At 56.1% G+C, this 16,054-nt stretch overlaps 2 protein-coding genes across 2 annotated transcripts; one reads left to right on the forward strand and one right to left on the reverse strand.

Annotated features, from left to right (window-relative positions):
* Nucleotides 1–105: 105 nt before the first annotated feature.
* Nucleotides 106–7,681, reverse strand: GAS2L2 (growth arrest specific 2 like 2). The gene is made up of 6 exons (XM_066363878.1): nt 7,138–7,681; nt 5,451–5,692; nt 4,389–4,496; nt 3,222–3,318; nt 2,404–2,653; nt 106–1,873 (listed from the first exon to the last, which is right to left on the reverse strand). The coding sequence occupies exons 1-6, from the start codon at nt 7,520–7,522 to the stop codon at nt 349–351; spliced, it is 2,607 nt and encodes an 868-aa protein (XP_066219975.1). The 5' UTR covers nt 7,523–7,681; the 3' UTR covers nt 106–348.
* A 4,280-nt stretch (nt 7,682–11,961) lies between these two features.
* C2H17orf50 (chromosome 2 C17orf50 homolog) lies at nt 11,962–15,623 on the forward strand. Its single transcript, XM_066364397.1, has 3 exons — nt 11,962–11,985; nt 13,761–14,287; nt 14,386–15,623. The coding sequence occupies exons 1-3, from the start codon at nt 11,962–11,964 to the stop codon at nt 14,654–14,656; spliced, it is 822 nt and encodes a 273-aa protein (XP_066220494.1). The 3' UTR covers nt 14,657–15,623.
* The last annotated feature ends 431 nt before the right edge of the window (nt 15,624–16,054 follow it).

A 16,054-nucleotide genomic window follows, 5' to 3' on the forward strand; every position in this document is an offset into this window, starting at 1 on the left:
AGAAAGGTACTCAAGAGCTGGACAGTCAAGGACAAGCCCACATGTGTTTAATAACTTATAAGAGTGGTGGAAATGGTGGGCATGGCCAGAGGACAGGATTTGGGGGAGCCGTTCTGGAGGAAGGTGATAGGAAATAGGGCGGCTCCACTGCCCCATCCTAACGAGTGGGGACGGGAGGGGTGGGTTGCCTCTTTGCTCATCTGGGCTGTTGAGTCTCTATTTGTCTTCTGACCCCTCCTGGCCAAGGCCCTATATTCAGGTGAGGGGCCTTCCTTCTGTTCCTGTAGCTGGGAGTCCAGTGGATACATGGGTATTCTTTTCACAGGCTCCGGGATGAGAAGTCCCTCCTTAGACCCAGGACTCCTCCTCAGGTGGGAGTGGAACTGGATCAAGCTGCCGAGGCTCCAGGCCCTCTGAAGGTTGGGGTCTGCTTTCCAGAGAAGCGGCCTGCTCGTTCTTCTTTCCTTCCTCTCTCTCCCCCGCCCAGGCTCCATCCACCAGGACTACCTCCTCTCCCTGGCCACCCAGGCCTGATGCTCTCTCCGGCCTGCCCCTAGGGGGCGCCTTGGCTGGACCCAGATGGAGGTAGGCTAGAGGCTTGGGAATTCTTGAAGGCAACTTCTCAGGCCTGTGGTCTCTCCGGGGCCGGATTCTGGGCCTCAGCTTCAGCTTGTAGATCAATGGTATTCTCCGGGGCTTCCGGAGTGTTCTCTTGCCCTTGCCCGGGCATGCCTTGGCTTTGTCAGAATTTGGGTCCAAGGGCGAAGGTGGGGGGGCCTCGAGGCTGGCAGACACAGTAGGGGCTGAGCAGTCCTGCTCTCCTTGAGCTGGGACCTTCCTCATCTTGGTGCCCTGGGGACTAGGGGTGGCCTTTGTCCTTGGCCCAATCTCTCTGACTCCTAGTTTCCCTCTTGGGCTCCCTAGGCCTGTGTTAACAGCCAGCTTAGAGGAGCCTGTCGGGGCAGCCCTCCAGGCCCCCAGGTCTACTTTAATGAGGGGTGGGGGGCCTTGAGCCAGTTCCTGGATGACTTTGTCATAAGGACCCCCAGGTTCAGGCCACCGCCCACCTAGTCTGGGGACATAGACTCCACTGCGAGGGATGAGCCCTGGGCCCCGGGGACAGGAAGTTCCCACCTCTAGCAGCTTCATGTCAGCCAAAAGCTCCTCCTCAGGGCTCTGGTAGGTGGCTTGCTCCAGGGTCCCATTCAGGGTCAGGGGAGTGTACCTCCTCTCCTGGTCCTGTGGGCCCAGGCCCCAAGGCTCTCTAGTTTCTGCTGTCACCCAGATATCCGGCTTCTGGTCCCCTTGCCTTCCTCCCACAGAGCAGTCCCCATGGCTGGACCCAGCCAGGATTCCAGTGACGGCCCTTGGTGGAATGGAGCCTCTCTCCAATTCTGTTGTGGGACCTCCACTTGCACTACCTGAAAAGCTTCTTCCTGGAGTGGGAGGTCGGGCAGGGATCTTGGTGGGTCCTTTCACAGGAGATGGACAACGGACAGATGGCTCCTTGAGCTGGGAGGCATCATCCTCGGCTTCACCCCAGGGTGGCTTCCTGGGGCCCATGGGCTCGGCTGAACTGGAGTAACGAGGCACGGGAGATGGTCCTCTTGCTGGTGTCTCTTTAGCAGTGACCTCAGGTGTTTGGCCTCTCTGGGGTGTAGGGGCCCTGGCATGGGTTTTGTCTGTCCCCTCACGAACCCAAGATGTAAGAGTCCTCCCTCTGGGAAGGTCAGGGGGGTCTCTGTCCTCCCTCTTCCCTGAGGAGGTACACTGTGGGTCTTGGCCTCTCGAGGTGGGTGAGGATTGGAGGCTAAGGGAACTGTCCCCAGCTGGCAGTGGCCTTTGACACGGGGTGAGTGGCTTCTCCTGGCACCTGAAAAGGGGAATCATCAGGCTGGCAGAGTCATCTGGGAGGGACGGCCTTTCCTCAACCGGAACTCCAAAGGGGCAGGACTTCCCATTGAAGGAAACGTACTCCCTCGCCCTCTGTGCTTGCCTAAGAGTCTTCCTTGTGGCAGATACTGTTTAACTCTACTCGCCATCCTTCCCTGAGTAGCAGCTAGAAGGAAGCCTGGACTGGACCCTGGGTTACTTCAAATCCGACAACTAGAGGTCTCCAGTCTTGGGTGGCAGGGGAGTCTTAATGTCTGCTCTACCATGAAATGACAGAAAGACCTTGGGTAAGCCTGTTCCCTGTAGGGGCCTCAGCTTCCTCATCTGTGAAATGGGAAAGCAAATGAAGTAACTAGATGATCCCAAAGGTGCTGGGTACTTTTCTGGTTCTGAACACCTGAGGTCTTGTTGGGGTAGGGGCACTGCCAAGAGACCTTTTCTCTTTACCTCGGGCTCTGAGAATCCGGACCCCAAAGGAGAAAGAGACCCTGCCCGGTTCCTCCCCTGTACCTCAGGAATGGCGCTGTCTCTCTGAGGATCCCTGCTCCTGCGCCCCATTTACTGTGGGGTCTGGGGGAGGAGGCGGGGGGCCTCAGCTTTCGGCCTGAAGAGGTGTATGTCTTCCAGTCCACCGGGGGCAGCGGGCTCTGGGAGCGGCTGATGGTCATCGTGAGCTGTGGCTGCGAGGGCTCATCCCGCACCCTCACTTCATGCTGTACCGGTGCGACTGGGGGCTTCCGGAAGCTGCCTGGCTTGTGTGCTGCCCACACCGCCCCCGGAGAGGACAGGAAGAAAGGGTTAAGTTCCTGCTGCTGGTTCCTCTCCCACAGCTGTTCCACACTCCACGTCCCACATTAGAGAAAGTATGACCTCCAGTGACAGGGACCGCACCAGTGCCAGAATTTCCTTAGAGAGGTTTAAGGAATGGAATCTGCTATTGCAAGTCCACATATTTTACTTAGATTTCATGCTTATTTGGGGGATTGAGGAGCTGATGGAGATTATTGGAGGACTAAAGGCATCTCTAGGTCATACTTGGTGCCACCCCTGTGGACATCAGAGCCAGACCTCAGCCCTGCCAAGACGCAGCCTGACCAACTGCAGATTGTCTGGGTGTTTGGCGTCATCTTGTGGCTATCGTTGGTATTGCACCATGCCTGCCATCTTTCCTTCCAGGGCTAAGGGAGCATCACACCTGAACCTTTCTATAGCATCTTATTTAACCCATACCCCTGCCCACCTCTTGCCCCTGGAGATCGGACCAACCTTCAGCTTTGAGCCTCCCAACCCAACCCAGAGCACAAGGAAGGGACTCTCAAGGGACTCACAGAGGGATGTACACCGGCAGGGGTCATGTTTGTCCAGATAATGGCCAAGTGTGTCCCAGCCACCCCCGACACGTACCATCACATGGTTCCGGAGGACCTGCAGAGAGCAAGGGTGAGGTTGAGGGCAAAGTGCGGGCTTCCAGCACACCCCCCACCCATGTACACATGCACATGCAAATACTGCCTTGCACGCATGTGTAGTTGGGAGTGTTTGAGTCTCCTCCATGATGGGCATCAGATAACACGTGTTGTCAAGGGTGGTGGCAGGCTGACAAACAGGAAGTTGCCCCACAACGAGACAAAGGATCTCAGAAGCATTGTGTGGTCTGGCCCCAGAGCCCTCTCTTCTCTCCCTTCACTGTAAAGTATTGCCCCTGCACGTGCTTGTATAGAAATAGGGTGCTGGCTTTGCTCTGTAGTGTGTGTGTGTCAAAGAATCCGGGGGGGATCTCATCCCCACTCCCCTTTGGATCACACGGTCTCTCCAGGCTTCCATTTCCTCAGCTGAGGCCACAGTACATTGCCCCAGCCTACTTCACGGGGCCATTGGCTCAGGGTTCCGGGGAGGGTTCTGGGAGCTGGCTCTGCCCCCAGGTGTGGCCTGTGCCCTAAAGGGCTTGGCCATGCCCCTGTGCTGCTGGCCACACCCCCTGGTACAGACTGTTTCTGCAGAGCAACAGCCAGGATGGAGTGTGGGGGAGACAGTGGGAGGCACAGTTCAGCTGTACTACTGCTCACTCTGCGGAATGCACCAAGCCAGGCATCAGGGGTGCTTTATGAGGTCCGTGTGGCTGGGCCGTGCACTGAACACAGACTTGGGGTTCTCAAGCCCCTTGCTCTGACCAAGCCTGCGGTGGAGTGGAGGTAAGAGAAACTAGGAGTACCCTTCTTACCCCACTTCTGCCTAGGGACCCCTCAGAATTAGGCTAAGTTGGAAGCAAATGATGGGGGGTGGTTCTGGCTGCTCTAATGGGAGCAAGGGATAGGCTTTCTGACTTTGTGAGGACTCATCTGGAATTCTCCCAGGGTGAGAAAGCGAGCCCCACGGCGTGACAAGTTGGGGTGAATGGTCTTCCTGTCCTTGCCTTCAAGCCTGGGCAGGGTCCCACAGAAGGAAACCCTAATCTGCTGGCCCTGGGGGCCCTTCAACCACCGTTGAATACTTACCCGGATAAAGATGAGGGTGTTGGAGTCCCCCACGCGGTACTTCCCCTCAGACACCTTGACCATAGAGAACTGAACTGGGCATGTGCAGTGGCTCACGAGGCTCTGAACCTGCGGGCAGTGGGCATGGGCTCAGCCCTCCCTCTGTACATGCGCCCAAGCTCCCACCCATGCCAGCTCAAGCCCAACGGGAGGCTGGCCTGCCCCCAGAGCCAGTCCAGGGCTTCTGCTGAGGTCAGGGCTGGGGGCTAAGAAGTGAGCAGGGAAGACTTTTAATGGCCCAGTAAGAGCAAGACCTTGAGTGGTCAACAATGGTCCAGCTCCCCCGTGGTCAGCTGCGGGGGTGGGGGTGGGGCGTGGGGTGTAATGGTGAAGAGGGTGGCCCTTGGAATCTGACAGGCTCTGACAGCGTCAGGGTCCTGCCTCCTCTGTGTCATAGGCCTTGAAAATCAAGAGACCTCCCTGAGTCCTCGGTGGTAGAATGGGGCTAATCACAGTAAGAGCTAACTCCTGTGACATGCCCCTCCGCCAGACAGTCCTGAGCCCTTCACATGCACTTTCATATCTAATACTAGCTACTAACGTTAGTCACAGAAGCTAGGTACTGTTTCTAGCCCCACCCTACAGCAAGGGAACGGAGGCGCAGAGGCGAAATCATTTGCCCAAAGTCACGCCGCTGTGAAGCAGTGGAACTCAGATTTGATCCGAGGTGTCAGAAATGGTGCCAGGGTCTGTGTTCTTAAAAACTATCCCATGGGGTGGGGGTGAGGGGTAAATGGAAAAGAGGTAGCATACTGGATTTATAATAAAAACGCAATAGGCAGCTTAGCTACCTATATGTAATTAGGCTTGAGGTTTAGCTATCTATATGTAATTAGGCTTGAGGTTTAGCTACCTATATGTAATTAGGGTTGAGGCTTAAGCCTCACAGTGGATTAGTGTTCGCGTGAGGGCTGCAGTTCAAGAAGCGGTGGCCCAGAGAGGACAGGAATGGGAGGGCGGGGCGGAGGAGAGGAAGGCGGGGCAAAGGAAGGCGGGGCCCTGAGGGGAGTGCGAGCCCCTGACCATCTGGTCCAGGTTGCAGAAGTGGCAGGGCCGGCGCGTGGGGGGCGCGGGCGGCGGGGGGTCGGGCGGGGGCAAGGCCAGGTCCCGCCGCAGCTCCTCGTCGATCTCCTCCTCCAGCTGCACCAGGGTGGGCGCCGCAACCCCGAAGCGCCAGGCCCGGCGGCCCACCTCCAGCAAACACAGCACCACGTTCTTCACGTTCTTGCGCAGCACCAAGTCCTCTGTCTCGAACATCAGCACCTCTGGCAGGAGAAGGGGGAGAGGAAGGGGCAGGCAGCCTGAGCCCCCTGCTGACCTTTCCGGAGCCCAGTGGGTGGGAATGCCCTGGGCTTCATCCCTGGACGGGGGTGGCAGGCACGGGAGGAAGTCTGGGGCTGAGGACCTCAAGTCAAGCCAGCCCCTACGAGGGGTCTGGGCGAAATTGCTGCGGCGCTGAGCGTGTAGACAGGTGGCGCATCTAACAGGAGATGTGGGGGTGGGGAGAGGTGACAGCCAAGCCAGGAACCTGGGGCCCAGCTGTGAGACAGGGTGAGAGAAGGGTTAACTCCACATTGCCCCTCTCCCTCCTCAGCTGCCAGAAGGGGCCCAGGAGCAAGAAGCAGTTTGTTCTGCTCCGGCCTCTCACCTCCAGTACCCCCACCGGGCTCCCCTACTCACCCTCCAGCCCACGTCGGGTACAGGCTCTGAAGCCAGACTGCGGGCATCCCTGACACCCCCACCCACCAGCTGTGTGACCTTGGGTTCGTCCCTGAGCCTCGATCTTCTCTTTTGTAAAATAGGGATATAGTCTGTTTCATCAGACTGTTGTGAGGATAGTGTTTGCAGAATAAGTCCAGCGCAGAGTAAGTGCTTGATAAAACACCAGCTTTGACCCCTCCAATCCTGCCCCTCACTGCCTTGCCACCAGCCTGTAGCGTGACCTAACCCTTCCCTCTGCCACTCACCCGCTGCCTTTGGCTGCAGGGTGGCAGCCATCCAGCTCCATCCCGCTGCGGGGTCCAGGGCCAAGGACATCAGAGATCCGACATGTCACTCCCGGAGTCTCACAAGCCCCCGCATGACTGGCCCCTCTCGAATGTCCAACGCTTCCTCCCTGTGTCCTCACCATGTCACCCTAGCCCTGTTCCCTCACCCACCGCGGCTCCTCCCAGTCACTGAACAGCTTTGCCCCTGCTCTCCCCTTGCTGAGAATTCCCTTTCCCCCAAACTTCTCTCTGTGTCTCAAGACCCAGCTCAAATCTTCCTCTATGGGGCCTTTGCCTGCCCCCACGTTCTCGCTCATCAGGTAGCCGTTTTGCCCCTGGCTCCCCAGCACACACGCCTCTTCCCGGAGCTTTTATCATCTCGGGCTGTGATTGACCTGTCTGCTCACTCACCTGTCTCCCTTCCTAGACCATGAACTCCTTGGACACTGGAGTGCTCTCAGTCCTCCGTGCCCAGCATGGTGCTTCAGACCAAGGAGATAGGTCCTCAGCATGTGTTTGCTGAATGAGTCATTCAATCAACACATTTATGTATTGAGGATTTAGTATGAGATAAGGAAACTGAAGAATGAAAAGGGATGAGCTGGCCCAAAGCAAATCTGGAAGGAGGACCCTGGCTTTTGACGTTCAGGGCAGCCTGGGCCTCAGCGAGGAGGTGGACACCCACAAGGTAAGGGTCTGGGGAGGGGGCCCAGGATGGGTACCTTGGATGCCCATCTCCTTGCGACACCACTGGATGAAGTTGGAGACGTTGTCCCGGGCCTGGAAGGTGCCTGGCTGGGCAGCCCCATTGCAGGAGACCCCGACCCGAGGCATGCGTACCCTCTGGGCTCGGGCAGGAGCCTCAGCCAGGAAGGCCAGGGCAGCCTTGGTGAGGGCGTTGGCATGCCAGCACAGCACCAGGCCCGTCTCCAGCACCTGCAGGAAGTTGGCTGCATCGATGTCCAGCCCGTAGAGATCCCGAAGCCACTCGGCCAAGTCCTCTTTCATGGCTTCCAGGTACTGCTCACTGGACTTGAAGGGCCGGATGCTGCGCACGGGAGGCCCCAGGGCCCCAGGCCTCCTCCCACGTCCCCTAGGCTGGGGCATGGCTTGGCCCCCAGCAGGGGAGGAGGTGGCCGCCTCTTCTCTCCTGCTGCTTCGTCTTCCCTCCTGCCTCCTGCTGTGTCTTGTCTGCTTCTCCCTGCCTCCAGGTTCCCCTTCTTCCTTCAGAGAACCTCGGATTTCAGGCTCTGCTACTTGCCTGTGGCTTCAGCCGCCTCCGCCGGGCTGGCCAGGTCCCTCCCTCCGCCCCACATTCCTCAGGCCATGTCAGAAGGTCCCTGCTTGGCGGCCCTGCAGTGACCTCGCGCTCTGGCTGATGTCTGCTCAGACTTCGCCACCTTCCAGGAGAGATGGAGGTGAGGGCACTCCTCTCTCCCTCCGGGCTGGACAGGTGGCACTGGCTGCCCCCACCCCCCACCGCCAGCCGGAGGGCCGCGGAGCCTGGTGGAGCTGTGGGCCTCTCCACTCTGCTTTCCTCTCCTCTCAGCTCCTCTCCTTGGAGACAGCGGCTGCTACAAACACTCCTTCTAACCCTTCCTGGCAGGCGAGGGCTGCCCTGCGGAGCCCGCCCTGGATCTGGAGCAGGGGGGAGAGGTGGGGCTGAACACAGTGGGGGCCGATGGGGGATGGGGGTGGGGGAAGGGAGAGCGGCCAAGGGGCGCTGTGGCCCTTGGTGTTTAGTGAACACTGTCAGATGGGGATGAAATAGACACAGGGATAGAGTCTAAAGACATGAGGTTAGCCCCAGACCAGGGGTCCCCAAACTTTTTACACAGGGGGCCAGTTCACTGTCCCTCAGACTGTTGGAGGGCCGGACTATAAAAAAAACTATGAACAAATCCCTATGCACACTGCACATATCTTATTTTAAAGTAAAAAAAACAAAACCGGAACAAATACAATATTTAAAATAAAGAACAAGTAAATTTAAATCAACAAATTGACCAGTATTTCAATGGGAACTATGGGCCTGCTTTTGGCTAATGAGATGGTCAATGTGCTCCTCTCACTGACCACCAATGAAAGAGGTGCCCCTTCCGGAAGTGCAGCGGGGGCCGGATAAATGGCCTCAGGGGGCCGCATGCGGCCCGCGGGGCCGTAGTTTGGGGACCCCTGCCCCAGACCTTTTACTAATTCCTTCTGTGCCTTAGTTTTCTCAACTATAAAATGGGAATAATAATATCTACTTCTTTGGGGTGTTATGAACGTGAGGAATAAAAGTATGATGGAAAGTGTCAGACTGTAAGGACACACACACACTCAGGAGTGGGTGGGTCCAGCTCTCAGTGGTCCTCCCAGCATCCCCGTCTATGCACCACGATCTCCACTCTCTCTGGAGAACCTGCATGTCCCTGACTCTGACCATACGATTCTTCTAGAGTGGGCCATTAAACATGGTCCCTTGGCCCTGGCCGGTTGGCTCAGTGGTAGAGCGTTGGCCTGGCGTGCAGGAGTCCCAGGTTCGATTCCCGGCCAGGACACACAGGAGAAGCGCCCATCTGCTTCTCCACCCCTCCCCCTCTCCTTCCTCTCTGTCTCTCTCTTCCCCTCCTGCAGCCAAGGCTCCTTTAGAGCAAAGTTGGCCGGGGCGCTGAGGATGGCTCTATGGCCTCTGCCTCAGGCGCTAGAATGACTCTGGCTGCAACAGAGCAACGGCCCAGATGGGCGGAGCATCGCCCCCTGGTGGGCGTGCTGGGTGGATCCCGGTCAGGCACATGTGGGAGTCTGTCTGACTGCCTCCCAGTTTCTAACTTCAGAAAAAAAAAAAAAGATCCCTTACCCCAGGGCCACAGCAATGTATTCATTCAACAAATATTTCTTGAGTACCTACTGTGTGCCAGGTGCTATTATAGGCCTAAATATATAGCAATAAATGAGCACCCTGACCTCATGGAGGCTGCTTACATGTTAGCGGGTACTAGGTGACAGATAACAAACAAGTAAATCTCTAGTAAGTCAGATGGTGATAAATACCAGGGAGAGAACTAATGGATTAGAGAAGATTGGGTGTGTGTTTTGGATTTTATATAAGGTGTCAGGAACGGCCTCACTGATGTGATGAGATTGAACAGAGACCTGAGAGAAGTAAGGGAGCAGGACCTAGAGGTACATGGGGGAAGGGTACTCGGGCAGAGGGAACAGCCAGTGTGAAAGCTCCGGGCAGAAGCCTGCCTCACATGTTCCAGGAATAGCAAAAAAGGTGGGAAATGAGGCAGAGAGGAAAAGGGGTCTCAGATCATGCAGGGGGCTTTTCTTTACCTTTTAAAGGAAGTGTATTTATTGATTTCAGAGAGAGACAGAGACAGAGAAACATCAATCTGTTCCTGTATGTGCCCTGACCTGGGTTCGAACCCTCAACTTCTGCATATCAGGACAAGGCTCCAACCAACTGAGCCATCCAGCCAGGGCCTTTTCTTTACCTTTTAGAAGGGAAGTTTCTTTCAATGACCTTCTAAAGGCATCAAGACATGATTGTTGTGCCCATTTTTTTGGATGAGGAAACTGGAAAATTGGAACAAGCATGAGGCCTTAGTTCCTCACTTACATGATCCTCTTCATGGGTTGATTGAATATCCTCATGAGGTAGCAGCTGGGTTTCCCCTGAGCTAAGAAAACGGGCTGGAAGTGGGTGAAGTGGGGAGCAGGGCTGAGGAAGGATGGGGATAGAACAGAAAGTGGAGGACAGAAAATAATGATACAAATAAACAATGCTTTAAGTGCCTTCTTTGGGTCAGGTAGAGTGGTATTATACCACAATATCTGACTTACAGATGAAGAGACTGAGGGTCAGAGAGATAACATGCTGAAGGTCAGATACCTTTTATATGTATGTGCTAGAGCTGGGATTTGAACCCTGTCTATTGGGGGCCCAAACCACTGTCTACTCTCTCTTAATGCCTTTTCACAAGGGAAGATGAGGGACATCTGGGTTTTGAGTGCTTTTGGAGGCTCTAGAAAAGGCAGCATTCCTGAGTGGAACCCTGTGGGCCGGTGAGGTTCTAGCCCCACCCCTTGTGATCCAACAGAGGCTCTAGTGACCACACCAAGTTCTGTGGGTTCTGGCTACTCCCTTTTATCACAGGCTCTGATCAGGAGAGGAAGGCAGCACAGCTTGGGAAGGATGGATAAGCATGGTGAGTGAGGCTGGACCCAGGGTGGGACCAGAGGACAGGGTCTCTTGACTGCAGGGTGGACCCACCAGTTTATCACCATGGTAATCTCAGAGCGGAAATCCAGCCTTTTTTCAATTATACCTATCCATGTACAAACCCTCTCCTTTCTTCCCCCTGAATATTCTTTTTTTTTTTTTTTTTTTTCATTTTTCTGAAGCTGGAAACAGGGAGAGACAGTCAGACAGACTCCCGCATGCGCCCGACCGGGATCCACCCGGCACGCCCACCATGGGGCGATGCTCTGCCCACCAGGGGGCGATGCTCTGCCCATCCTGGGCGTCGCCATGTTGCGACCAGAGCCACTCTAGCTCCTGAGGCAGAGGCCACAGAGCCATCCCCAGCGCCTGGGCCATCTTTGCTCCAATGGAGCCTTGGCTGCGGGAGGGGAAGAGAGAGACAGAGAGGAAAGCGCGGCGGAGGGGTGGAGAAGCAAATGGGTGCTTCTCCTGTGTGCCCTGGCCGGGAATCGAACCCGGGTCCTCCGCACGCTAGGCCGATGCTCTACCGCTGAGCCAACTGGCCAGGGCTCCCCCTGAATATTCTTAATATCTGCACCCCCTTCCTTACCTCCTACTATTCGGACTTTTGTATTCTCTGGCCTGGACCACTATAATGACTCCTAAATGGCTCTCCCTCTCCCTCTGTCGGAGGGAACATTCTAGAACACAGCTCTGGGCATGTCCCTGCATCGGAACATTCAGTGGCTCCCCACTGCTGAAGAGCCGTGACCTTTGGTGTTTAGTGAACGCTGTAGGAAGGGGGTGAAATAGACACAGTGATGGAGTCCAAACACAGGAGTTTAGCTCTTGAACCTTTGTTAAATCCGTCTGTGACCTTCATGTGCTACCGAAGTCCAAACTCCATAGCCCGCTATCCAAAGTCCCACCCTTCCTTTCCAATGCCCTTTTCCTGAAAAGTTCCCAGCATCCCTTTCGGGCTGTGCCTTAGGTCTGGCCTTGTACAACCAGAAGCCTCCTCAGTATATTTTCTTGGAAGTTTTCTTAAAATTTTGGATGAAATTCAGAGGCCCCTCTGTGACTTACCTTGTCACCTACCTGAGAGGGTTGTGAGGATGAAGGGACAGCAATGCACCAGAAAAGTTTGGGATGATGATTGCATGTGGTTGGTGCTTAATACACATGGGCTACCACACCAATTTTATCATTATTCCCCTTTATCTCCAACCTCTTTAGGTTGGCAATTTCTCTTGACCTTTCCTGGGCAAACCGCAGGAGTTGTGCCTCCTCTGGCTCCTCCCCCCTTTTCACTCCAAGGCTAGGTCCCCAGATCTAGACGGTGACAAGGCACACGATGGTGCTGGGCCAGCGTTTGCTGGTAAGGGTGGACACCTCCCAGTCAGGCAGGTGACTTTCCACGTCAGCCTGAGAACTTCCTGCCTGCAGGGGCTCCTTGTTGGAGTCGTGGAGTCTGTGCACTGAACAAAGACATCAATGAGAGGGGTCAGTGGTGGCCGAAACCTAGCTGGCACTTGGGGTCAGGCCTGGAAGGAAGAAGAGACATTCTTTCCTCATTGGTCTGCCCACAGGGGACACTTTTCTTTTCCTGACTGTTCTGCCTGTGGGAGACGAATTTTTCTAATCACAGCGAGGTGTTTTGTGCCCACCTGCCCACTCACAGGCAATGCTGGGCTTCCTTAAGGTGAGGCCCACTTTTAAGAAGGAAGTCTCATCTAGAAAAGAAACTATAAACAACCATGTATTAGAATTCCAACCAGTGCACTTCATGTTTATTGACAGCCTACACAGTTTAGTGCTCACCCTAGAGCCCATTAGGAGGGAGGTGATGAGCCAGCCTTGTTCCAGCTTCAAAACTCTCAACTAAGGCCCTGGCCGGTTGGCTCAGTGGTAGAGTGTCGGCCTGGCGTGCGGAAGTCCCGGGTTCGATTCCTGGCCAGGGCACACAGGAGAGGCGCCCATCTGCTTCTCCACCCCTCCCCCTCTCCTTCCTCTCTGTCTCTCTCTTCCCCTCCTGCAGCCAAGGCTCCATTGGAGCAAAGATGGCCTGGGTGCTGGGGATGGCTCCTTGGCCTCTGCCCCAGGCGCTAGAGTGGCTCTGGTCGCGACAGAGCGACGCCCCGGGAGGGGGGGGGGCAGAGCGTCGCCCCCTGGTGGGCGTGCCTGGTGGATCCCAGTCGGGCGCATGCGGGAGTCTGTCTGACTGTCTCTCCCCGTTTCCAGCTTCAGAAAAATACAAAAAAAACAAACAAACAAAAAAAACAAAACCTCTCAACTGCCTCCTGTTGATTGCTTCCCGCTGTCCAGGCCGGGGCTGGGTGCCTTATCCAGAGCGATCTCACACCTGCCTCACAACAACCCCTGAGATAGGCACTCCTTTCCCCATTCCACAGAGGAGGACACAAGCTATAATCAGGGGTAGTCAACCTTTTTATACCTACCGCCCACTTTTTATCTCTGTTAGTAGTAAAATTTTCTAACCGCCCACCGGTGCCACAGTAATGGTGATTTTAAAGTAGGGAAGTAACTTTACTTTATAAAATTTTTGTTGTTGTTTATATAGAGACAGAGAGAGTCAGAGAGAGGGATAGATAGGGACAGACAGACTGGAACGGAGAGAGATGAGAAGCATCAATCATTAGTTTTTCATTGCGACACCTTAGTTGTTCATTGATTGCTTTCTCATATGTGCCTTGACCGTGGGCCTTCTGCAGACCAAGTAACCCCTTGCTCGAGCCAGCGACCTTGGGTCAAAGCTGGTGAGGCTCGCTCAAACCAGATGAGCCTGTGCTCAAGCTGGCGACCTTGGGGTCTCTAACCTGAGTCTCTGCATCCCAGTCCAACGCTCTATCCACTGTGCCACCGCCTGGTCAGGCTACTTTATAAAATTTATAAAGCAGAGTTACAGCAAGTTAAAGCACATAATAATATATAATTACTTACCAAGTACTTTATGTCGGATTTTCACTAAGTTTGGCAGAATAAATCTTTATAAAACAACTTACTATAGTTAAATCTATCTTTTTATTTATACTTTGGTTGCTCCGCTACTGCCCACCATGAAAGCTGGAACGCCCACTACTGGGCGGTAGGGACCAGGTTGACTACCACTGAATTGATTTTTCTCAATCCTAGGAAGTGCAGGAACCTGGGGACTCCAGGTGGGGGTGTGGGCAGCCAGGCAGGGCCCCCTGGCCCGGGAAATCCTGGCACTATAACTCTCTTGGAGTCCTGCTGGCTCTTACCGCCCTTCAGGCACCTGACATTTGGGGGGAGGTGAGAGGAATCGAGTTCTGGGCAACAGTCAGGGGACCGGGGACCCGGGGACCTGCCCTACCTTCTCCCCACCCGCCCGCAGGCGTGAAGGCCCCCTTGTGGAAGAAGGAGCCGGAGGAGCCCGAGATCAGGAAGGAGGAGGAAGCGGAGGAGAGATCGGAGGAGGAAGACGAGGGGAGGCCGTCGCCGGAGAGCGCGGCCGAGCGCGAGGCGGAGGGCCGGGAGGAGGGCGGCGAGGGCCGGGAGCGGGACTCCGTGTGCTACTGCCCGCTGCGCCAGGATCCCAGCACCCAGGAGGTGGCGCTGCTGCGGCGCGCGGACAGCGGCCTCTGGGGCTGGCTCATCCCCTTGCTGCTGCTCGGCGGCCTGGCGGCGCCGGCCGACAGGTAAGGGCGCGTCCCTCGACCGGGGCAGGGCGGACGGGCGCCGGGACCCGGGGCGGGAGGGACGGCGCGGGGCAGAGCCGCAGGCTCCGGGTCTGCAGGAAGCGAAGCCTCCCGGAGGAGCCTCGGTGCGTGCTGCAGGCGAGGCGGCGACCGCCGCGCGGCGGGGGGTGTGCCTGCTGCGAGATCCTTTTCTGCAAGAAATGCGGGAACCTGCACTGCAACCCGGCCTTCGTAGCGCACTGTATTCTGGAGCACCCGGATCTGGGTGAGGCGCGGGCCGCCGGGGGCCCCGGAGCGCCCCCACTCAAAGCCTTAGTGCCCTCCATTCTCGCCGACCCTGACTTCCCGCAACTTTCTCCTGGCCCCTGACGCCCAGTGCTCACAGCACCCCAGAGCTGCCGGTTCTCAGAGCCCACCGTCCATAGGGCGGTCCCTTCTGTCATCTATAGCCCACCCACTGCAGAGCCCAGCGTCACCTGGGGCTCCACTCCTCCCACAGTGCCTACTGCCCACCTGACTCGTGTCCCCTGGCTCAGTCCCACAATCATCTCTTGGATATTTCAGGTCCTTCTGGCCCGCTAGGCAGAAGCATCGCCTAGAGAAAAAAAACTTCCGGGATCTCTCATTTCTCTGAGAAACCCGCTCCTTCTCCTCGAACCAGTCAATAAAGCTGTGAGCAGAGTGCCAGTGCCTTGAGGTGGGGCCCAGGCGGCTCCAGTGGGCTTGCTGGAATGGACCCAGCTTCCCCGATGCACAAGTTCCAGCCAAAGGGAAGAGGGCAGATGGGGCCTCCGCCCTTCGCCAAACCCAGGGCAGGGAGGAGCAAAGCACTGGCATCCAAGGGCAGTCAAAGGCCATTATCCCCACTGCGCAGAGAAAAAAGAAAAAAGAAAAAGAAGGCACAGGGCCAGGAATGCCCATGGGGAGCTGAGAGCTGAACCTCGCCAAACCATGCCCCGTGCCCTAGAAGCCCCGGCCTGGCTGAGGTCAATGTGCGCACAAATGAGGCAGCAGCAGGTGTGAAGGGGGGAGGATCTGAGAACCAGATGCTAAAACGCTGAGACTGACTGAGGTAGAAGACAGGGCGGCTGGGTGAGCTGGTTCCTTCTCCAGGAATCCCAGCTATTCTTGGCCAGCCAGCAGGATCTCCCGGAATGCTGTGTGTGTGGCCTGGAGAATGGGCCACTGTGTGCACGAGGCCTCCCCTAGCCTGCACAGCCCCCCGAGCCTGCAGCAGTGCAGACCACCGGAGAGGCCCCGGTCCTCTCCCTGCCACTATGGTACTCCATCTGGCCTGAGGGGTGAGGGGAAGGGGACATTCAGTTTTTTTGGTTTAAAAAAAAAAAAATTTTAATTTTTATTTTATTCATTTTAGAGAGGAGAGAGAGAGAGAGAGGAGAGACGGGGGAGGAGCTGGAAGCATTAACTCCCATATGTGCCTTGACCAGGCAAGCCCAGGGTTTTGAACCGGCGACCCCAGCATTTCCAGATCAACGCTTTATCCACTGCACCACCACAGGTCAGGATGACATTTAGTTTTTGTTTTTTTTTCCTTTTTTTTTTTTTTTCCTTTTTCTGAAGCTGGAAACAGGGAGAGACAGTCAGACAGACTCCCGCATGCGCCCGACCGGGATCCACCCGGCACGCCCACCATGGGGCAACGCTCTGCCCACCAGGGGGCGATGCTCTGCCCATCCTGGGCGTCGCCATGTTGCGACCAGAGCCACTCTGGCGCCTGAGGCAGCGGCCACAGAGCCATCCCCAGCG

Source organism: Saccopteryx leptura, chromosome 2, assembly GCF_036850995.1.
Source record: "Saccopteryx leptura isolate mSacLep1 chromosome 2, mSacLep1_pri_phased_curated, whole genome shotgun sequence".
Classification (NCBI taxonomy): Eukaryota; Metazoa; Chordata; class Mammalia; order Chiroptera; family Emballonuridae; genus Saccopteryx; species Saccopteryx leptura.